Source organism: Acomys minous (genome assembly GCF_964271855.1).
Source record: "Acomys minous genome assembly, chromosome: 4".
Lineage (NCBI taxonomy): Eukaryota > Metazoa > Chordata > Mammalia > Rodentia > Muridae > Acomys > Acomys minous.
Genome location: NC_140486.1, coordinates 18,603,060 through 18,627,714, shown reverse-complemented (window position 1 = coordinate 18,627,714; position 24,655 = coordinate 18,603,060). Strand labels below are relative to the sequence as shown.

At 40.0% G+C, this 24,655-nt stretch overlaps 1 protein-coding gene across 23 annotated transcripts in view; it reads left to right on the top strand.

Moving 5' to 3' along the window:
- Positions 1 to 24,655, top strand: part of TCF4 (transcription factor 4) — a 341,209-nt gene that overhangs the window by 229,383 nt on the left and 87,171 nt on the right. For 2 of the 23 annotated variants that reach the window (XM_084780529.1, XM_084780528.1), the window contains exon 1: positions 17,461 to 17,917. The exons of 19 other annotated variants lie outside the window; for them this stretch is intronic. In XM_084780529.1, coding sequence (XP_084636655.1) covers positions 17,849 to 17,917 — 69 coding nt within the window. In that variant the 5' untranslated portion in view covers positions 17,461 to 17,848. Of the gene's footprint in view, positions 1 to 17,456; positions 17,918 to 17,982; positions 18,327 to 24,655 lie in introns of those variants that run through there. 2 more of the 23 variants (XM_084780530.1, XM_084780532.1) reach the window with 2 other exon arrangements.

Below are 24,655 nucleotides of genomic sequence, written 5' to 3'. Positions count from 1 at the left end.
ACTACAATTTAATTATGTAAGAAAGAGGCTCCTTATATAATTCAGTTTCAGTGGGGAAGCTGGCCCGCAGGCAGTGACTAGGACCCGACCGACTTCATATTTCTAGTTAGATGCACGTGTTGAACAGAGGACACAAATCCTGCCCCCAGCAGAAGGGACACTTGCGGGCATTTCTGCCTGTAACCCCGCAAATGATGCCTTTCTGTTCCCTGTGTTTTCACAGCTAAGGCTTTGTGGCATGCACTCCATCTCTCTGGCCAAGGAGGGCTAAGACAGAGTCCCTCAGGGGAGGGCATGTAGTTTGGGGACATCTGACTCTCTTACAGCACATACTGAGGTACTAATATCAAAACAGACTGCTTGTCGTTGCACGGTGGGGTGGTGCTTTTTTTGGCTGCCGTGGTCGAAATGAAATGGGCAAGCTGTAGTCCGCTTGGCATCCAAATGGGCTAAGGGAAGCTGGGAAACGGGAGTCAGACTGTGAATGCAAGTAACAGCCAATGGTTAACTTCCTTTTTGTGTGTCACTTGGCAGAGAGGAGACTGATGGCGATTTTTTTTTTCCTTAGCGTGGGTGAGAGTTCAGTGCCCTGGGAAGAGCCGTAGAAGCTGCTATTGTGTTTTCTCATACAGTTCACATGTGTTGATTTCTTAAGGCCACTACAGATGCTCCAGCAGCCAGCTTTGGGTGATGTGTACATGGCTGTCAGAGTCAGACTTGGGATGAAAAGGTGATCAGGAGAGAGCTGGTTCATATAAAATCTTGCTGCTGATCAGTAGGCAGTCCTGGGGAAATTCGATTCTCCAGAAAGCAAAACACAATATCTTGTTCTTCAATGGATTCTCCCAAGTACACAGACACCCAAAGATATTTTTAAATTCTCACCACTTTGCATCCCTCATTTCACATAAAAGATTCAAATCCTTTTTGGACTCTAGAAAGGCAGAGCTAAAATTGTCAGATTAGATTCAGCTAGAATGACCTCCTTCCTGCCTTTTGGGGAGGTTGCTGCTCTTTGGTTAGCTACACAGTATCTTTGAAGATTATGAGGAAAGTGTCGGGGGCAATTTCTAGCCTTTTCACCATTTCCCTAGTATCTCTCTGCAGAGAGCTGCTCCCCAAAGGCGAAGAGAGCGAGTTGCCATCTTGCGGAGTGAGGTGCACGTTTAGCGAACACCAAATGGTCTCAAAGTTACTCTGGAATTTTCAATATAGATAGTTGCTTTCAAATACTGTTTGGGCCTCTCAAATCTTCCAAATGTTTACATAAGATAGCAGGAAGATGACCAGCGCTGACAACCCCAGAAGCAGGGAAGGAGGCTTAGAAATAGAGTACCATTTGTCTGATAATTAGAGAGCATCTCTTAAGAGTTCCAGAGAATTCTGATTAACCTTTCTGTTCCCACATTCTCACATGAAATTAGCACACCTTTTAATTTATTATCTAGTATTTAAACACTATTTATTTTAGTGTTCTTAATGCAACAGGTTCTAGAGACACCAAAAGTGTGGTATAGGTTTCAAAAAAACTTCATTTTTCTTACATTTTAAATGTTCTGTTTGTGCAAAATTTCGAGAATCACCATAAGGGCTTCTTTGCATTTTTAATTTAGTAACTAACATATGAATAAATTTGCATATTAATTAGTTGCAGATTAAATCATGCATACATAATTGCCTCCTTACTGTGTTTAATGTTTGTCAAAATCTCCAGCCTGGTTTGATGGATGTCGTATGAAAGATTACAATTTGATGTACCCTTGGAAGTATTTACACCAATAATGCAAGATTCTTAATAGCAGAATTCTCTAGTTATATACAGTTACTAATAAACATGTAAGATAGGTACATGTCCCTTTGACTAAATTTTTTTCTTTGCACCAAATCATTTACTATTCATAATCATTAATGCATCTCCTAATTATACAGCATATGTCTGTTAACCATTTAGTTGCTGATGTTCCAATAGTGGCTTCTTTCTTTTTTCTGCCCTCTGAAGAAAACCAAATATTTAATAGAATTTAGATAACACTACTACGTTTTGCTTATTTCTATACTGCTGTACAGACACAGCTCCTTGGCCATTTAATTTAACACCCAACTAAGAATTATATGAGCACTGTATATTTGCTGTTTAAAGATCAACAAATGACCTGTGCATACAAACCTTATAGCTATGGGATTTCCCTCTTTTATCAATCGTAAGAATAGTTCATTCATTTCAGATACTTTATGTTAAATGATTAGAACAAATACATATTGATAGCACATATATTTTATTTAGGAATATAGTTAATACAAATAAAATTATTTGTTATATTTTATCTTGTCCTGAATATTATAATAAATTGAATGTCTGATCAAAAAGTGGTTGTGATTATTTTATAGTAGTTCTGAGGTATTTAAATTGAAAAATACTTATTACATGGATGCTCTCCATTTGACAAAGTGGAAAAATATCATTAAACATTTTTACATTAACTATTTAGTTGTTTAATTTTTAAGCTTTGTTTCATCCATATTAAAAGTAGACTAACTAGGTTTCCCCCACTTCTTTAACATCTAAGCTGCTTACCACACTATTATCCTACATTAATGAATATTTCTGCTGGGTGAAATATTATGGTGTGTAAAATTTACTGTGTAAAAGGAAGGTGTTGATGTCATTTTAGTGTGAAATTTATAGTTAAATTTATGACTCACAATGAGAAATATGTACACTGTTTTGCTCCAATCTTGTTCAAGACTACTGAGTATTTTTGGTTTAAGTATACATTTATAAATTAGCTTTAAATTTAGTTTGAAAATAGGGAAAATGTTCATTCATTTTTGACACTATTATTGAAGGAAAGGGGAAAGTAAGGCACAGTCCAGTTAATTGTATTGCTTCAGCTGTATAAGGAATAGGTGCACCAATGGTGAAGGTTATATTTTGGGAAATCTCTTTTAAATATGAGAACTTCCCTATATTCCACAATAGTGATAGCATGTGACTTGTACCTATTTTACTGTCTAGGGTGTCACATGTATATGCCTCATAAAAAATACAGAGATTAAAATGAGGCAAAGCATAAATAGTCGATTTCTATTTATTTGAATCTGGCATAGGAGAGATAATATCCCTTGGTCTCTTACCTCAGGAACATTTTCTTTCTGGTTACAAGGCAAAAACAAAACAAAACAAAACAAAACAACAACAACAACAAAAAAAAACCAAACCAAAAAAAAACCCCTAGTTATTGATTTAGCAAAACATCGTTTTGCAGCATGAAATAGCACATTAAATTATTTAGCAATGTGAAAATGAAGTGAAAGCTGCAAAAGTCATAAAAGGAAGCAAACAGTCAGACCCGAAACATGTTTATCCACAGCCATTGTGCCTAGGTAATTCGGGGCATATGGTATGTAAATGATGTTTGGAGATCCTTGCCAAATCTGCACACAACGGGATAAATTAAGGACAGGTTTCCCTGGGTGTCAGTCCCATGACTGTGGCCCGAATGCACTCTGCTCCGATGTGTGTGCCTGGTTCTTGCCTTTTAGGAAGTGCGGCACACAACATTCAGTGACGAAATCCAGTCCTTAGCCGGCTTCAAAGGCATTATTTGTAATTCCCAAGAACTGATTTATGATCAAATTTAAAATATAGTGCCGGTTTGCCAAACTCTCCTCTTGTTCCCACATTTCAAAAGTAAGATCTGAATAATTCATCAGTATATGTGTGGATACTAAGCCATTTTTAAATGGGTCTTCTTGACGGTGGGGATTGAGCACTTCCTGGCCACTGAGCTAAGAGAGGCGCTCCTAAGTTTGACTTTTGTCAAGGTCAGGATGGAAGTGTTTTCTAGAAGAGAGAGTGAATTATTTTGAACATTTACAGATTACAGTCCCATGTTAGCCTAGTCACAATTTTTAAAAATTCAACCTGATAATTCAAATAATTGTTAGCATTTCTTTAATTTTTAAATTACCTTTGGAAATGCATGCTCTTGTTTCCAGAACAGAGAAGGCGCCAAACCCCTCTCCGTTTGCCTCTCACTTAAAGTAACCAAAAGGTTGCGCTGTTTCTTTCTCACTGACTGAGATTTCTTTTCTAAGCTGGGGGTCTCAGCCTATGAGTTTTAATGCTCCACTTAATCTATTTTTATTAATCTTGGAACAGTGTGATTGGAGATTCTGCCTAAAGCCCAGGTCAGGTCCATCATCGAATGATTACTTATTGTGATCAATAGAAAACTTACATAATATAAATAAGACTTATTCCAGGATACTGTATTTATAAGTTATTGTTTTACTGCGAGGAATGCTCTACACGAACAATCTTTAGAAGATAATATCCTTAATTATGTTTTTATTTGAATAAATAATTTGGCTGCTGTCCCTACTGTTACCATTTTATTTATGAAAAAATAATATATTAACAACTATGTAGAAAATGGAAATAGGTTTAGTCCTCATATATTGCTCTGCAAAATGGGATCGACCTAAATCAATACTTCCTGATGCCAACTCCAGGTTTCAATTAACGCAAGTGGTTGTGAGTCTTAAGGAGGGCATGTGATTCTGTGGAGCCGATAGTTGGTGAACTCCAGGCAAAGTTATTCTGTAACTGTCCCTCACTTCATTGAAGCTACTAGGCACAGCTGTGTTTCCACCTCAGCAACAGAGAGCAAAGCAATATTCCTTGGAAAATAAAGCTCATCTTCCTTTCAACTTTATGGAGACCTTGTAGCCTTCCAAAGAACAACAACAGTTGTAATCACAAGTTGAGATGGCAGAAACCAGATTAAGTGAATCACACAGGAGGGTGCTGTGGCGTGAGTCCCCTTCCACAGCAGCAGCATTGTGAATGCCGATGTGGTAAGCAGCTCGGCAGCATGGGCTGGATATGAAACGAAACACCTGTGCTTCATTCAGAGACATGGAGGCGTGTCTGGAGATGCAGAAGAGAGTTGAGATGTTCTGTTTCTGTGGGACTTTGTTGCTGTTGTTGTTGTGGCAAAATCATAAATAATAAAGACAAACTATCTCAATCATGAAAAGTTATTTCATGCATTTTTTATTCAAAATGATTAACAGTTTTGATTTTTTTTTTAAAGAAAAAAGTAAGAGTATAAAGTGAGAGTTAAATGAAATTTGCATCTTTCTAGACAGCTGGGCATGTCAGGTTTAAGATTCTGGCAATTTCCTTCCAAACATCTGATAATTAGGATTTATAGAGGCAACCTGTACAGTTCTGAAGTATTGTATTGCTCTTGGGTGTTTTCGGCTGTGACGTCAATAAGTTAAGAGACTTTCTAAAAGACTAAGCCATAGAACAATAGCTTGGTGGAGTGTTTGCTTTCTGCCATAACATCCTTAGTGAAGGCTACTGAAAATATATGGCTGTGTGTACACACTTCCTGTATGTTAGATAGATTGAGCTAGTAAGCCCTTGAGAAGAGTTATGGCTCCTGTATATTCGTATCATGTTTGTCTTTACAAAATGTTACTACCGCTCTTGTATAATTCTAGTAAGAAGTTCTAGTTATAATTCCAGCAGAAAATACATCAGAGAAATAACTGGGAATGGATCATATAATTTTTTTTTATTATCAGAAAGAGTTTAAACTCCCCAAAAGCTAAGAAACTGTCATTAACCAGTCAGTAGCTGTGGATGTCAATGTTATACATCATCATGCGTCCACTAAGAATGGAATCCTCTTAAGGATCAGGTATTGTGTGTTAAAAAAAAAAATACAAGAAATAACAAATAATCATTACACCCCTACCAAGTGCTAGACTTCCGTGTCAATGGGCCACCATCATGAAGACCTAGGCAAAGATGACCTCAGTTGTCTTTACAAGCAAGCATGGTTTTTATAATGTTTTAAAGAGGCCTAGCACCAGTAATGTTCATTGTAGACTAATAAATGCAGAGATTATATGACTCCTAAAAATCCAGTGATTGCAGTTACATCATAAATAATATAATCACATCTCCCATGGTAGCATACCATGCAACATAGAAGCAAAACCAGCCATATGTCACAGTAATTATTGTTGAGTTTCTTTGTTATCAGCATGTTTCTGTTTAACAATGAGACAAAATAACATGAATTTTTTTCTTCTATAATGCCTAGAATCTAGTAGAATAGAGTGTTTTGGCCAAGGAAACAAGCCAAAGTTAAATATATGAGAATGGTGTGTTCAGAATGTTTCTTTGTTGTTCCCCTCCACAACAAGGGGCAATAACATGCAGCCATGTGAGAAGAGGTGTCCCTCTAAGGGGACATGTGTGGTATGGAATGCTTAAGGTAGGATCTAGATTAAATAAGGAGAGATGACCTGCCAAGAAACACTAAAGACTCCGTGAAATGAGCAGGAGTGTGCATCACACATGCTAAGTGACTTATCAATGTCACCTCTTAAAGTGACAATGCATGTTTTTATATCATGTCTTTGGCATTTTGTTGGCACTATTAACTGTTGCACAGAAAAGAAGGCAGGTCAGGTCCTTCCAGCCCCCTTTGGTGATGTGGTGATGGTGAATGAGTGATCTCTGCCAGCCCATCAAATACAACCTGTTCTACCTCTGTAGAACAGGCTTATTAATAGAAGTGAAAGACCTGACTTAGGAGATCAATAATTAGGACATTTGACAGCTAGTGGAATAGTTATCATACTTGTGTGTTATCAATAAAAGTAGATGTGGTGCTGTTAATTTTTTTTTTTTTGGCTTAATACTATGTTCTTTTTTTTTTTTTAATTTTAAGAAGATATATTCTCAAATTGAAGCTACAGCTAGTTAAGCTGTGTTTACCTGGCAAATCTTCTCTCTGAACTTGAATGCTTTTTTCATTTTTCTTTCCTTTCCTTTTCTCTTTCTTTCTTTCTTTCTTTCTTTCTTTCTTTCTTTCTTTCTTCTTTTTGACAGGATATGTAGCCTCGGTGGCTCTGGAACTCACTATATAGACCATGCTGGCCTCAAATGACAGAGATCTGCTAGCTTCTGCCTCCCATGTTCTGAGACTAGATATGTATACAACTACACCCTGCAGTTTCTTTCTTAAAAAAAAAAAAACTTGCATTTCACTTATTCATTTATTCTATGCACATAACATTCTTTGCCTGTGAAGGTCAAGGGCAACATTTATGAATTAGTTTTCTCCTTGTGCCATGTGAATTCTGGCAGTCAGGCCGAAAGCAGGTGCCTTCACCTGTATCTCTGGTGATACAGAGATCACCTGGACTTGATTCCTGTCACTGTGGAGAGAATGAATGTTTCTTTCTTCATCCAGTGAATAAATGTGTTAGAGGTCCGTTTATGTGTCTGCGACATCAACAGAGCCTTGATTTATTTAATAGCAGTCCATGTTACGCAATATCTGAAGACTAACACACGCATCCCAGAACTATCTGGAAATGTCCGCCCATCACCAGAGCCGGCACACATCGTGACCACAATCTGTTCCCCGAAAATCACAGGGATGATCCGAGAGGCTCGACTTGGTGGGAGATGGAAGTATCTTCTCATTGCTTTTGAACTCTGCCTTCTGAGTTCATCTTCCTGAGACTCTTTATTATGAGCACAGCAAAAGGTGTGTGATTTGGGGCATGGAGGGAGCTTCCATCCCTAGGACAGTGATTCCTGATAAAGAAGAAAACTGTAGATAAGCCCCATCTTGTTCAGATTTCAAAAGCAAGTTAGAAATTCAGCAAAGTGTTTACAGTTGTGTTTTCTGTACATTCTATGGTGGCTTGTCCAGTGAGGTCACGTGTACAGGTGGTAGGCAAGGAGAGCTCCACCCACATGTCCTCCTGAAGAGCCAAGCCTTTTAGCTTTGCTTAAGGGTCTTTGTTTTGTTTTTTCAGAGAGGGTTTCTCTGTGTAGCGCTGGCTGTCTTGGAATTCGCTCTGTAGACCAGGCTGGCCTCCAACTCATAGAGAAGACCTGCCTGTCACTTGAGTGCTGAGATTAAAGGCATGTGCCACCATGGTTGCCCAGCATGAAAGTCTTTAAGTAACGCAAGCACAGTCAACTTATTTTTTCCTTTTTCATATTTAATCATTTTCATTATCAAATAGATAAACATTTCATGACTGAACTACTTTTCTATACAGAAATGTATAATTCTTAGGAAGCATTATAGAAAACCTACATGTTTTATGAGGTAAATATATACATATTTTGATATCAAAGACATAGGGAACCACTAATTATATGCAACTTAGAATTGCTAATAACTCCGAAGGTACACAGTGTCTATACTAAATGGGTAAATCTGACAAATTCCTGTTTTTTTTGGTCCCTCCCTTTCCATAGTCACATTTACCTTATGATGGCATTAAGGACATGTGGTAACCAGGCATGACTTGCTGGGTCTGAAAGGATGTCAAAGTATGTGCCATATCCTGTAATAGAGGACTAAGGGTAAAAGAGTTGACCACTTATGCTGACGTTTTTGGGGAACGAATGTCTTGTCAAGCAAAATAAAGGTAACTTTTCATGTCACAGATTGGGAAGCCATTTGTTACCATAATAAAGTAATGCCAAGCTTGGAGGATGGCTCAGCAGTAAAGCCTAGTGATGTGGGTTCAGTCCCTAGAATTTACATGGTGGTAGGAGAGAACAGTCTTTTATAAGTTGTCCACTACATACATGTACATGCGCACGCACGCACGGACACACACACACACACACTACATGTAAAAGTAACTTTTAAAAGAGTTCTACTAACCCCTTTTGAGGATGCTCTTTTTCTCATCCATAAATAGAGGTAAAATCCCCACTGCATATCCATTCTGTCAGGGCGGCCCTCACTCATCATGCTCGCGTAAGTTGACCTAGTGTTAAAAGTCAGCACATGTCAACGTCGAACTTTTACCGAGCAATTCTTATTTTAACGTTATTTGTGTTAGATAAATGCTCATTGCCATGTTTCAGTGTACTATGAGAGGCCCAGGGTGTTTTTCCTTAATCGTGCCTTAGCTTTTACAAAACCTTTCTTCTGACCTACTCGGGAGATTTGCCTGGAAGGTTGACGAAGCTGATGCAAGACGCATCTCCCCTGTGTGGTCATGGCGATACCTGGGCTTACCTGTAGAATGAGGACATAAGACTGACAGGACCAAAGGTCACTTCCAGGCCACTTGGAGCTGAGGAGCACAGCATTTAAAACAGGGATGACTCACTGACCATTGTGACCCATTCCACTGCCCTTAGGGAGGCTAACCATAATCTCTTCCTGTTTCCTCCTTCAAAATGCAGTCAACTCTAGCACAAAGTGATTATCTTCCAGTTACACAAAAAAGCATTTTAAGCAGAATCTTTATAAAACAGGAACATGAAGGAGCCACGTGAACGACAACATGATGTGGTCCTTGTACAGTCTTCATTTTAAAGTTTTCTCGTTCTTATTACCTATATTTTTTATTATAGGCATTGTCAGAGATTGGCTCTACCGTATTTGCAAGTTGTTTGTTCTCTGTCCAGCAATTTGCTGTTCTACTTGCTCAATGATGTCAAACTATTAAATGTAATCAACAGAAACCTCAGGAAATTGCTAGAATTCCACTCCAGAGGGGGTTCACAAGCCCTAGACAATTAGTCTATTTTGAGTGAAAATTACTTTCATTGTGATACTACCCCCCCCCCGCCCCATTATTGAGCAATGTGCTAGAAAGCCAAATATCTATTCATAAGTTTTTAAAAAGTGTGTTGCTCTGTTGTTCATCCTGTGTACAAATTCCAATGAGCTTCCATCAATCCAGTTTTAGTTAGGGGAAAAAAAAAAGTTTTCAAAAGCAATTCTTTAACCTAACAGGTAGACAGACTCAGGATTTCCCCTTTAACTTTGAGGCATTTTTTCAGCCTGTGAATCAGTATGAAGGAGCATACAGTCGTCTTCGTCTTCACATTTTGTTTAATTCAGATTTGTGGTATGCCCTCAAGCTCTCGGTCTAGGAAGTGCGGCAATCTGAGTCAACTTCCTCAGCCTCTGTTTTCACATTGTCCAGTGTGACGCTTCCTCATTTTACCAAAATAGAAGCGGTTTGTTTGCATATGATGCTTAGAGACTGGCTATGGATCACACTGTGTTCAGACAAATGACTTAAAAACAAAACAAAACAAAGGACATTTTCTATACTCCCAGGGGGAAGAGGCTGATGGCCCAGGGGGGGGAAAAATAAAAAGCAAAATGAATTTTCTCTCCTTAAAGAAGATGTCGTCTCTCAGTCTTCAGAAGCCTTGTTTGTATTACCTCTCATGAGTTCACTTCATATTTGAGAGGCTTGCTGGTGTGTCCCAGTATTGAAATTACTCACACTTGTGTGACCTTGAGGAAATGAGGTATGAACGGGCATCCGAGGCCAGCCTACAGTTTCCGCCAGGATCAAACTGACCCATCTGTGTCATCTGGGCTTGCAAGCTGATGCTCAACGTTATCTTATCATTTGGTGGGTTAGCTCAGGCTGGCCCATCTGTAAGAAGAAAAGCATCCTACCTCTGGCTCAGTGAATTTCACAGCTGTTGACATCTGGGATGTAAAAGAAAGGCATACTTAGGGAGTTCTTTTTTTTTTTTTTAAACAACACCCAATATTGACCTTTAATTATACACCCATGCATATCTGCACATCCACCTGCACACATGTACACTTTTGTATCCATACACATAAACAAACACAATACATACAGACAAGCAGAGAGATAGACACAGTATTATAGAATACCTTACAATGAAGATTCAAGGAAAAGCTAAATACGAAATGAGCAGCTGATATTGCTTAGTCTATGTACCCTTCTTCTAGAGGAGATGATCCATTTATCTGCTTCCAGAATGAAGGCTTTTGAGTTTCAAAACTTTATTTATAAATACCTAGGCCATATAGCTAGGCTTTTCTCTAATAGCTAATGCTCATAGCTTCTTTACCACAGAAAGGTGAAGTAAGTAGAAGAAGGGGACGGTAAGTCCGGCCAGAATACGTTCACACGGGAACTTGGTTTTCACCTTGGTCCTGCATGCTGCTGTATGTTTCCTAAGTGACCTGTCTGTGCCGTTGCTAATAATACTACACAATGGATAGTGAGGCGCTCTTTTTCCTGAGGAGGAAAAATGTAGCCCAGTGGTATAAGTCAACATTTATGGAGCAAGTCTGGCTCAAAACAAATACCCTTCACAGCTTCCTTTAGTAATCAGTGTGAAGTACTTACAATCAGTGTGACTGCAAGCTATCTGTCCAGCCATGAAGAAAATAAATATTTGGTCATGTCATAAGCTATTTGAATGTCTACACAGGAACCCAAGCCATAAAAAAATTGAGTTGAAGATTACCTAGGAAGCCACAGTAGAAAGCCAATTTCATAGTCTCTGCTACTGTTTTGATATATGTGTGTAGTAAAAGCTACTTCCAAACTAAACCTGAGTATCCAGTAGCCTATATTAATTTAAGATTATTATGCCATGAGAGCATTTTCATGCCACTGAAATTATTGTGATGGCTTTTACTTCATCTGAGAATTCCTCCCCCCACCCCACCCCCGCCGAGACAGGGTGCTGCCTTGGCTGTCCTGGACTCACTTTGTAGACCAGGCTGGCCTCGAACTCACGTTGGTCCACCTGCCTCTGCCTCCCCAGTGCTGGGATTAAAGGCATGTGCCACCACGCCTGGCTATCTGAGAATTCTTATGTATTTTATTTTTTGACATTCATTTTTTTATTGTGTATGTGCATGCATATATGTATGTGTACCTGCCATAGTGTGCATGCTGAGGTCAGAGCACAGTTTGCAGAAATCAAGTTTCTCCAATATGTGGATACCAGAGATCACACTCAGGAAGTCAGGCTTGCTGGCATGATCCCTTATGTGCTGGGCCATCTTGCTAGCCCATATCCAAGAGTTATTAATATCACATTTATTTATATTAAATAAACTATTTTTACCTTGAAAGAATATTTATTTAAATATATTCTCTTAATAGATGAGCTTAGTGGCTGAAGTTAGGATTCTAGTGAGGGAAATTTAAAAACTTTTTATTTTTATTATATTGTGTGTACGTGTGTGTGTGTGTGTGTGTGTGTGTGTGTGTGTGTGTGTGTGTGTGTGTGTTGTGGGAGGTGCACCTGAATGCAGAGGCTCACAGAGGCCATAGGGTTTGGATCCACTGGAACTGTAGTTTCAGACAACAGTGAGCCACCTGAAGTAGGTGCTAGGAATGGAATTCAGTCCTCAGGTTGAGCAATATGTGCTTTTGACCACCGAGCAATCTCTGGAGCCCCCAAGAAAATATTTTTTTAAAGTAGAACTCTTCATTTCTTTTTAAGAGCACATAGAATATTTTACATTCTAAACATCTCAATATCAAGACAGAAATAGATATAGACAGTGGTTTACCAGAGTTCACTTCTCAATTGTAAAACTATCTCAGGGTATGGTCCTCCCAGCAAATGAGAAAAGACAGAAAGAGAGAGAGAGGTAGAGGTGGGGGACAGTAAAGAGAGGGAGAGCGAGGGAGAAAGAGAGACTGACTGTTCATGTCTGTTTGTCTGAGATTCTCTGTATACCTAGCTCGTTATTTGGTAATTATGTCACCACGCCCAATAGGATTTTTGTCACTGCATTTTAACTTGGGTATTAAACATTAACCCCTAATTACCATAAACCATCAGAGCTTATTCAATAATAGAGCAGTCCACATGTAAGTAGTTAGGAAGTAAAGACCCACATCCACTTAGTTTAGGAGGTAAATCTCTCGTTTACAGTGACTCCTGCTGGAGAGCCAATGATATGAATCAGCTGCATTCACTAATGACCCGTTTTCTCGGTGGTTCTGCGTAGCTCAGATAAAGTCCTCTTACTGCTGTGGCAAGATTTGCTGCTCTAACTTTGCATATAGAAACTCTCTGGTTAAAGATACTTTTGAATCCTCAGGAGTCACCAGAAGTCAATGTTAAATATTTCATGGCATATACATATTTCTCAGATTAACAGTCTCAAGTGTCCAGACTAAGTGTGATTAGGTATCTGCTTGGTAATGAAGAGTTTAATTTGGCTTTGTAACTTTTTTCTTTTCTTTTTCTTTCTTTTCTTTTTCTTTTTTTATTTCTTTTTTTTTTTTTCTCCTTGTTTGTAAACTTCCAGGACCTAAGACCTTTCAGGGTGGTGCTTATTTTCTTGCAAGGAAGAAGCAGAGAGAGAAGAAACACTCTCTCATTATAACACACAGCTGATCTGCCGAGAGAAAACTGTCTTCTCTCCTTTGAGCTGTAGAAGGAGTCAATTTTGACACAAAGGGTAAAGCTAGCACCCACATCTAAGGCATGTGGCTTGGCCAGGGCTCCTCTGCTGCAGAGTAGCAATGGTGTAAGTCTGATAATGATAGTGCGATCCTCCGGTGGGGGTCATAACTGTGTGTCATAACTTTGTTCACATTCTGGTTCGGTTGGTTCCATTGATGCAGTCTCCTTTTGGTTCATGAAACATCATCTAAGGCTTTTCAGTTTCAATTCTCTGTCTTGAAAGGGAGAATGGAAATACCTCTCACAGAATACCTGCTGTAAAAATTAAACAAGCGAAGGTCTCTGCTCTTTAAATTGTTTATCCTTGTAGATGTATCGAGTACTGTCTTCTCATCAAGAAAATCAGTGGGAAAGATCTTTGCCCAAGGTGGTTTTTTTAAGTACAGTCTTTTGGGGGAGGGTTGAAACAGAGTTTTTCTATATAGCCATGGCTGTCCTGGAACTCACTCTGTAGACCAGGCTGGCCTGGAGCTCACCGAGATCCAAGTTCTGGGATTAAAGACGTGCACCACCACCACCCTGCTTATATACTGTCTTGGCTATTCAATTCGTGATGTTAATCATTGGATTGATGGATATCCCCATCTTCCAATTCATGGTGTTTACCTAATTCCCCTACATAAAAGGGACCAGCATTGAAGATAAATAATAAAGGGGCAAGGCTTCCAAATACACAAACTTTTCAGTCATCACTAACTTAAACAAGGACATGGAGTTGTCATTTTCTACCAAGTTATATGATAGGGGCATGGCATGCCTTCCATGTGACTGTCATCCATCTGTCCATCCATCCATTGTTTACCTCATATTCAGAGCCACCCCACTTAGCAGACCTGTATGTGTGTATAGGTTTATTTGATCTCTGCTGTTATATAGGTTTGCAGTTATTTTTCTGGGAGAATCAGCTTTAATGTGCTCTGTGGTTGGGAGTTTTGTTGTTTTTGTTTTACTTGTAAAGGTTTGTTTCCCAAGTCTTTAACATATATATGATTGTTCCTACTTGAATTAAAGTAGTAATCATTTGTCATAATTTTCATTGTGTTCAGGGGTCTGCTTGTACCACTTGGGTACACTGTCATGTCTTTATTAAGTAGAGTGTTGACCTACCTGAGTCCTATTTGGAGCTTAACTGGAAGCTGGGAATCATCTGAAAAATGTTTGTGGAGTGGAGACACGAATATATTAACCAAGGGTCTGCTCTCAGGAACTACTCAAGGATTTGAGTAGTTACTTGTTCAGGGATGTAATTCGTTCACCCCCCACAAGATCTTACCGAATATCTGTCTACCTTTCTGGGCATAGTAAACAAAACAAAACCAGTAGTCAGTTTCCTGTGACGTGGTAGATGTTTGTTGCAGGCACCAAATGTGCTTCACCTCGAGTGTATCCTATCAAAGAATTCTTGGGGAAAAAAACTAAAAGCAAATTGTTAACTAGATTCTAGAAGGAAAAAAATGGTATTGATATCTTTCAGTAATATGTTATTATTTAAAAAATATTGATGGCTAGTTTCCTTATCTGCTGCATCCTCAATGATGCTTGGTACTTAAGGAACAGAGAGAGAGAGTGCTGGCCCATTGGTTAGTCTGGCTGTCATTCCAGTTATAAAAGGGGCCTTTTCGCTGAGCTCATGCTCATTAGATGTACACTGATGCAAACCAGTAGAAGGCCTGTTCAGGGTCCCTTATAAACTGGCTGCTTAAAATCCAGGCTTCTTTAAAAACTCTTATCAAACACATGGGTTCTTGCACACAGCTTCAGTCATTCTGTGCTCACTCCCCACGCATCACACTCAAAATTTATCACGAACGATATTTCTGTCGTAAGGACAACTTCAAAGTCTGAGATTGAAGAACTGTCTCAGTTGACAAGGCACTGACTTGAGTTCTGTGACTGATACGTACTCCGAGGGCAGCTAACCGAAACCCACACACCACTGGAGGACGGTGCACCCCACCTCGCTGGGCATCATTCGTAAACAACTCTTCAAAGTTGTACATCTTTATTAACCGATACAAAATATGGACTTTTGAAATGTTAGAATCTTTTTTTTTTTGCATCAGCTAATGAATCCTAAATGCTTTGTGCTGTAATCCTATTTTGTTTTTACTTCCACACACCAAACCAAAAGACCTTAAAGTCTATTTCACCTTATCAAGTTAAATTATTTAGTTGTAACAAGATCCTCAATTTTAATACTATCAATTATAGCCCATCACAGTATGAGTTTATATGCAATGAATGGAGAGTCATTTACATATCTGCAAAGTGTGCAAGAAAAGAGATTTCATGTAGATAAAAAAAAAGATAATTATTTGTGAAAATAGTCCAGGGCTCTTAGCAGCCACATCCAGAACATGAGGTAAGATCTAGAGATGGTCCCCTAAGTAAGGGGTTTCCATGAGAACAACAAAGGAGGGTTAATAATAAGTGTACCTCACCTTCTCTCTCCAAATTCCAGCATCTCTGAGGCTTCTGGTTTTTACACACTGTCCTCTGGTAGTGGACAGCCTGGCCTTGGGTATTAACTCTGAGGGTGGTTTAAAGGATACAAATGGGATCCTGTCAGATTGACAACTAACTGTTCTAATGAGGAAAAAATCCTCAAAGCATGAAATTTGAATGAAATGTGTGATTATAATTCAAGTACTGTTTACACAAACCTCTGGGGACCTTTCGAATCAATGCAAAGCAAGTGAGTTAGACAAACCTCTGGGCCGTGTGTGTGTGTGTGTGTGTGTGTGTGTGTGTGTGTGTGTGTGTGTGTGTGTGTGTTTGAAACTTTCTACTCTTTGCTAAGGCGCTGCTCCTCAGTCCACTGCAGCCCCTCGTTGTCTATTAATACTGTATGTGTTTTGTTGCCATGTTGAGTTGCAAGGAAATAGGTGCTTTGCATTATTAAAGTTGACTCTGAAGAGTAGATGTGTGCTCGGTGGCATTTGCCTCGGCATATGCAAATGATTTAGTTTCATTTGGGATCAATTCCCAGAGGCCCTCCTTTCCTGTGATGCTCTGAATTTGGCAAGCTCAAGTCAGCCCATCTCCCCCCCCTCCGCCCCCCAAGCTCTTTCTTTTTTTTTTAAACTCCCCTTTTGTTAGTTGATATATTTTTCAAAAGACAATAAAAATATCCCCGTTCTTGCTAGAAACCTTGCAATTCTATTGTTCAGTGGTGATCAATAAGGTGGAGAAAGGTTTCCGTTTTTTCTAAAGTTTAGTAAAAATTTAAGTTTACAAAAACGTGCGCGTGGAACGCTTGTTAAAATATTTATGCAGAAATCAGGCTCCTGGGGTGAAACAAAACTCTGAAAACATGGTCTCTAAGGTGCTTTTTTAGGAATTGACAGCTGCGAGCTATTGGTAGATTCGGACTTAACCAATAAACTTGCCTGAGAACCCAGCAAAAAAAAAAAAAAAAGCTTAAGTTGCAGCTGGGTTCTCCATTGCCACAGCACTCCAGACTGCAGAGTGTGTGGGTTTAGGGTGCCCAGCCCCTAGGAGGGGAAGCTTGGCCTCCTAGCATCCAGCTAGCTCGCTTTTGACCACCACGCAGCCGGCTGCAGCGTGGCAAGGTGAAGTTCATCCGTGGGCTGCCACCCTCTCTGAGAGCCTGGGACTTGCACAGCTCTGGGCCGGCCGCTCGGTTACTCTGTTTCATTCCGCAACCCGGTTTTGTAGGTTGTTGACCAAGCAGCCAGAAAACACTGCCCCCTCTCTCTGTTTGAGCGAGGTCAGAGACATGTTGGGTTTTTTTTTTCCTTCCTCCACTACGTTCCCCACCCCCCCCCTCCCCCCGAATCGAGTTCTCAGGCAGCTGCGTACAATGCTGGGAGCTAGCCAGCAGCAGAGACAGATGGCAGAGTTATTAGATGTGCATCGTACGATTCCCTTCCTGCCACTCGCTTTTTAATCAAATTAAAACAAAAAAGAAAGAGAGGGAGAGAGAGAGAGGGGGAGTCAATTAACCGCATTTGTATTCTGCGCAATAATGGACCCTGTTCCACTTTTACCCTAAGGCAGTTGAGTGGAAATTTTAGAGTAGAAAAGGGGTGCCTAAAACAAAAAAAAAAAAAAAGAGAGAGAGAGAGAGAGAAAGAGACAGAGAGATAGAGGAAGAGAAAGGGAGGGAGGGAGAGAGAGGGAGGGAGCGAGGGAGAGAGAGAGAGGGAGAGAGAGAGAGAGAGAGAGAGAGAGAGAGAGAGAGAGAGAGAGAGAGAGAGAGGGAGCGCAAGCGAAGTGAAGCCAGCAGGAATTTGTAGGAATCGGCATTATTCGAGGAACTGAACTGATAAAAACCCCTCGGAAAAGTTGAAGCGATCTCGAGTGCTCGGCTGCCGCGCTGCACAGGCCGGGCCGCCTTCCAGCCTGCGCGAACTTGAGCGTCTGACAGCAGCGCCGGGCCTCCCCCGCCCGCCAGGAATGGTCTCTTCCTGCTTTGCATATTCACCACGCTTGGCCCGGCCATATGGGAAAATGCAACTGAAGGAATTGTTGTGAAAAAAGGGACAGCGAGTTTGAAATAAAAGTTGTTAGAGTGGTACTGAGGAGAAAAAAGAATCCGAGGCCATGTACTGCGCATACACCATCCCGGGCATGGGCGGCAACTCTTTGATGTACTACTATAATGGGAAAGCGGTAAGCGAACTCGGGCTTTGAGGGGCATTGGGGACAAGTTTTATGGTCACAGGGATGAGCATTCTAGGCGGGGAGCATTGTTTTCGAAGTTGTGTAGGACTGCCGCATCTTTCTCGGTGCCTGAAATATTTATCGTCTGCAAGTCCTAGGATGCTAGCGTTGCCGCCTTCTTCCTTTTTTCCTTTCCCCCCAGTATAGAAGAACCATCGATGCTTTTCAAAGCTTCTGAAAGTAGCTCCCTCCCAGAGAGAAAGTTTGCAGGCAGGTAAACTTATGAGATTGTACTATTTAAAAATAATAACAATTTAGAAAAGACTTTTGGCAAATTCTTTTTGCTTTCAAATGGTTGGAAGAAGCAGATTATGAAGAACACTGAGAAAGCCCAAGTTAGCCTGAGAGAAAATTGGGGGTAAGTTTCTCTCCCGACTGAGGTTTTGTGCTATCTAAAGTCATGTTAAGTTGGAAACCATGGGTAGTGGAAAGGAGATAAAAGGTTAAAATAGACCAAAAACTTAAAACTGACACATCTGATGGAGTAGATTATATAAGCTTATTTTTTAAGCCAAAAAAGGAAAGGGGGGGGGTTAAAGAATCCATTTGTGCATGGAACAATATTATAAGTTATTTGTGTTGTGTGGTTTTCTTCAGGCCTTCCCCCCCACCCCCCAACAGAAAGGCTTTATTTAAGTGGGGAAAAGTGTCTGGTATCTTGTGTATAACCCCAGCAGAAGGTTTATACTCGCCATCTGGAGGTTTAGTTTATTATTTTTTTTTCCTTTGCCTGGGCCCTCTGAAGGAAAAGGATTTCAGTGTTTTTAAAAATTGGTATGTGGTGCTCTCAAAAAGACTTGGGCAACGGAGGAGCAAAACTTCCATTTTAAAATAGCAAGGAATAGAGGTGGGTGAAGACCAGCCGTCGATGAACTGTTCTCATTTTGGACTTTGAACTTACATTTGGGTTGATCTTAATCCGAGTGGGATAGTTGGGCCAAAAGGAACCGGTCAGAGCTTTCACAAAGGCCAAGTTCAGCTGTACTGATTGGCACAGGCAAGTAAATGTGTGTGTGCGCTGCTATATGCATGCAAGCTTACACACACACACACACACACACACACACACACACACACACACAGCATGTATACAGATACATGAGCCTTTGGGAGTGCAGTTTTAGGAGTTTAACAATCATCCAATTGTATGAATGAGCCACTGTTGAATTATTATTACCTTTAATTTGAAATATCAGTAAATTACCATGAGTTTATAAATATTATCCCTTTAATAACCCCTTCTTGAAGAATATCCCATGTAACTATGACAATAGCCAAACGTGGTAAATAAAATAGGTGTTGAAGTAAATGGCTTGGGGTCTAAATTGGTCAGGGTTTAAATCTGTGATCTTAAATATTGGGCTTATCCAACTCATTTCCAAAAAGACTTGTGTCTGAATCGCAATTGTTGGGGTTGCTACTTAGCTAAGACTTTTGCATGCTGTCTCTTAGACATTCCCCTACACACCGTAATTGGTACCAGTGAATTTTAAAGCACCTCTCGGGCAAACCTCACGTAGGGTTCTAGCAGCAGAATCGCACAGATCAGCAGGCAAAGGTATCTGTGAAACAGTAAGATAAAGCAAAGGATTCTGTTGCCCTGTGCATTAAAAGATGGTATGTTAGACATTGTATATTACGTGCATATGCATGAAGACATTATATGTCACATTATGTGTTACAACAAATATAAGCTGTTGTGGTTTTTAACTTTAGGGGAACCAGTGATGTGAATTTTATATGTTAATTATTAGTTTTACATCTTACACAGCTGAATTGTCAAATTTTTAGTTAAGGCTTGGGCATTTTAATTTCCTTATGGCCCAAAGGAATTTTTTAAAAATATGTATTCCATTCCCACAGCTTGCCAGTTGCATCTACCATAAGAAAATGCTGACTATGACATCATATCACTAATATGCCCTCGCAGTTGCCAAATATTTTGGTTGTTAGATTTTTTTTTTTTTTGAGAGGATGGTACTCATAAAATCAAGATCACTCTGTCACAGGAAATGTATTTATAGGAACTGTTTAAAGACGTTTATTAAAAACAAATCTGGTGATGTGTATCTCTATTGATTCAAACACTAGAAAGAGAAAAATTGTACATAACATTATATTTAGAGATAGCCATGTAAAGCCTCAGCAGAAAACGCTGGAAAGCATGGATGGCCACAGCGCTTAGACTTAACTTCGTGACTCGGCCAGCAGAGTCCAGTTGTGTGTGTTCCTCAGAAGGGCCAGTTCTAGACCGTTTTCCCAAACACCCTCACACATACCCTGGGGAAACGGATTTCTGTTTATTCTACAGTGTGTATTGTACTGGCTCTAGTTCTACTTTCAGCTGCATTTGGTTTGATGCCAGACATCTTGTGGAGATTGTATACGCCATGCATTAATTGTTCGACATGTCTTTGAAAGCAACTTTACCTTTCTTGAATTTTGTTTGTCTGGGCTCTGACCCTGTGTGTGTGTGTGTGTGTGTGTGTGTGTGTGTGTGTGTGTGTGTGTGTGTGTGTGTGAGAGAGAGAGAGAGAGAGAGAGAGAGAGAGAGAGAGAGAGAGAGAGAGCTCACACTGTGTGTTCTAACCTGAACTGTTAAGCCTGGCCCTCTCTGTGGCAGAGGTTTTCCTCTGAAGACAACCCAGCATTGAGTTCCTTCTTTTTTTTTTCCCCCAGTGACAAGTCAATTACTTGTTTAAATTCAGTTTGAACTCTCTGAACTGAGAGAGGCTAGAGGAAGCAGGTTTTTTTATTTCCCTGTGAATAAACAAAAGAAGAAAAATGGAAAATCATTCCCAAACAGTGATGTGAGGTTGCAGCAACAGCACAGAACAGCCTGACAACTATGACTATCTTCTTTTTGAACCAGCAAACACAGGGTTGGTAAAATCCGTGTTCCTCCCCCTGCCTAGCAAAAGAAACGCTTGAATCAATGATATTTTGGGACAAAGGAAAATGTAGAGGGGCTCTGCTACCTTAAGATAGAAAATGTCCCTGTTACTCTGCCCAAATTGCTTCCACAGTTGCATGTGGGACAGTGATTGTCCTTGCGTATAGGCTTCATGAAATAAGACCTTAAATAATCCTAACCCAAGAGCTACCAAAGAATAAATCGTGAGTGTAAATTGGAGAGCCGTTTGCAAAGCTCAGCTTTGCCTCAGGGGGTCAATGAACTTGGCCAAGTAGTTTTTGTGTGTGATTTTTTCTGCCTATGCTGTAGCCTTACATGTAAGTGAATCCAGTCTCAGCTAAACGAAGATTGGGAGGAATTATTCTTCAACTGTTAGGAAAATGTTCCTGGCAGAGAAATGTTTCTTTCAAGCATTGTGAACTCAAGCTTATGTCAAATTGTGCCACTGTCTGTCCTCATTCAGGCCATGAGAAGTCCTGGGCATTTGGGCATGACCTGCTCTCCCAAAGTCTGGGGTGGGGAGGGGGGAAAGAATTCTAGCCCTAAATTTTGTTTTCTTGAAGGTTTACATGCTCACCGAATTAAAATTTTAATGAGTAATTATTTGGTCAAATTCCATATTGCTGAAAATATGGCAAATCTACATAGATACAATTCTGGCAAATGAAATTGAAAACAAAAGTGGCAAAATTTCTTCCTAATGGTAATTTCAGATCGCACCATAGGCACTCAGCAGCAGCGTGTGCATGTGTTAAGCCGTATAGGGAAACATGTGATTATTCCAATTGCTCTTTTTGCTTCATCCTAACAAGCTTCAAACCGTGTTTCCAACTAGTTGTTTTGAAATAGTTATTTGTCAAGTCATCAAATCTCAGAAGGCAAATGAGAGCAAGCTCCCCGTGTTTATATTCCAAGGCTTGGTCATATTTATGCAGGCTTTTCATCTTCAGAAAGTTCAAAAGCGAAAATGAAGGCAAACTCTCTTCTGATACTAAGGCTGCCTAAACACAGAAACATCGGAATAACAGGACCTCTCATGTCTGAGCCGTTCTTGGATCAAAGTTCACCTATACACAAGTGACAGTCACAGCCAGCAAGCTTCATTTCCCAAGCCTAAGTGTGAAGTGTGCAGGCTTCGGCTCTTATGCATTTACCGTGGAAAGTGGCAACATAAAAAGATTAATATTTTAATAGTAGCAGAAATAACATTGCTAAGTACATTTTTAATATGGGCCTTTGGAAAAAAAATCAAGGCTGGGTCAGTTACAGATGAGTAAGTACCAGGTTTTAAAGTATCCAGTGTGCAAATTGTAATTGACATTTTAAAAGGTATTTCAAACAATTATTAGTTCATAATCCTGACGGTAAACAAGAGGAACCAGTATAAATGCATTTTAGTTAAAAATATTTGTTTAGTTGCTAATACAAACAAAATATGCTTAGACCACAAACCTAATTATTTACCTGCCTACTAATCTTTTTTTAAAAAAAATCACAAAAAGCATGTAGGAAAATTTATACATACATACATGCATATATATATTTCCTTAAAACAGAACTATGTTAATTTTTGTAGGTTTAATCTGGTAAATATTTACTAGATACTTAATCTTGAGATTGTAGATTCTCGAGCTACTTCTTGCTCAGCTGCCTCTGATTAAATTTCCAAAAAAAAAAAAAAAAATCCTCGCTTGAGATTCAGGGACGCCAGTTTGAACATTTTTGCCGGGAGGGTAATTTCTTAGGAAGAAAATATGTATGTGGTTCACTTTGTTTAACCCCTGATTTCTGGAAGGTTTGCATGTTTTGACGCTAGGGAAGCATCCGGCTTCCAGCACTAGGTAATGGCGCTGTTTCAGGAGTTGGAAGGAAGGTGTCAGAGGAGCGGAAAGAGAGCTAGGGAGAGGGTCAGGGAAAAACAAGACTAGCTGGCTGGTATTGAAATACCTTTCCCGCTGATCAACAGGAAACTGTACTGGAGAGTTACATGCTTCCGGCCCCTCAGTACACTTGATTCACAGTATAATCCCAACTGTCTATTTTGCTGTTGCTCCTCCATTTTTTAAATTTTATTTTTATTTATTTATTTTGTAGTAAAGTTGAGCAGCCACCATAAAGGCTTGAGGATGCCTTTTTTTTTTTTCTCTATGCCTTACCGGTTAAACAGTCTGCAGGAACTGCAGACATTATCAGGTTTTCTAATTGTGAATGCTGTGTGTGTGTGCATTCCCAAACCATCTCGAAACTTCTGTCCCTTCTCTGCCACTGTGAGAAGTGTTGCAATGTCCTTTCTTTATAATGGGCCACGTCCATGGTTAGCAGTGCCATCAGGAAATTCATCGTGAACAGACCAAAAGCCCCTTAATTCCTGTTCTGATGAGAACATATCAATTTTTAGATAGTGGCTGGGAAGTTTCTTAAAGTTGTTCGAATTAGTGGTAACTTTTACCTGGAGAGGACAGTCCAACAGGAGCAATGTTTGCTCCCTACAGCAAACCTAAGTGCCTGACTCTGAGCACATGCAGCAAGTCATGTTGCTGTTTTTCTTACTCCCCCTCCAATACTGTCAAACCTGCTCAAAGGCACATTTGCTCATCATTGTTATAAATGAAAAGTGAGGGAGGATCGAGTGTTTTCAGGTTTTCATATGTCTTATTAGATTGTATTTATTCATTGGCCCTTAATACTTTCCAACATTACTCTAAGATGACATGGAGCAAAACTATATGTGATAAAAATTATGGATGGTGACAAAAATGAAATCCTGCATGTTCCATAACCACTTATAAACTGTTCAGAAGAGGGACAGAGTCCTATAACAACGATTTATATACTCCAGAAAATGAATGAATAGTGATGAAAGTGATAAAGACATTTTAATAAAAGAGTTGTATTTTGTAAGCTAAGGCGGTGCTGAAAATGTTTAACACGTCGAAATTCCTGCAGACTCTTAGACACTTTTAAATAGACGATAACTTACTTGCTCCATTATCATGTCATGGAAGGTGAACAGCATAGATAATCGTTACATTTTGTTGAGCAAAGTGATATTTTCTTCTGAAGAACAGTTCTTAAAGTTGACTTCCCTCCCTTTGAGACTGCGTTGAGAGGTATGAGTAGGCCTTCCCTGAAGTGTTAGCGATCTCTAGCTCCCAAACTACAACTCTGTACTCACAGGTGGGCTTATATTACATAATCTACTTAGGATAGTAAAGTTCCATTTTCTGGTAACACTGTCTTTAAATTCCAAGCTGCTTTTTATTACCTTTCCAGGTTCTTTCAAACACTTCCTCATTTCTTAAGGCCGCCCCGGCCTTTTATTCCAAATGACCTGGGAAGGGGCACTACAGCAGGAATGTGGTGTTTAGAGAGGATGCTGCTTGAAGCTCAGTTCCTTCTCCCCATGGTGGGTCAGAGACTGAGCTAAGACACCTGAGAAACAGGAAGTGGGAGCACTGAGATGTGATGGCTCCGTTTCAACTCCACTGGAAAGATGCAGGATTTGGTTGGCATCCTCCGGGGACCTAGAGCTGTGTGCCGTCCTCCAGGCCAAATTACGCTCACTCTGAGAGAGGGCACAGTGAGGAAATTGGTGGGACCAAGTGGGGAAGAGTTGAATTCCAGCTGCTTCCATCGTAGCTGAGCGGAAAAAGAACGGGGGGGGGGGGGGGTTAGCAGCGGAAGTGAGCATCCTTCTCACCGCCACAAACCAAAGGATGGGATTAAAAAGTACTGAACAACTACACCAATTATGACCCTGCTCAAGTGGGAAT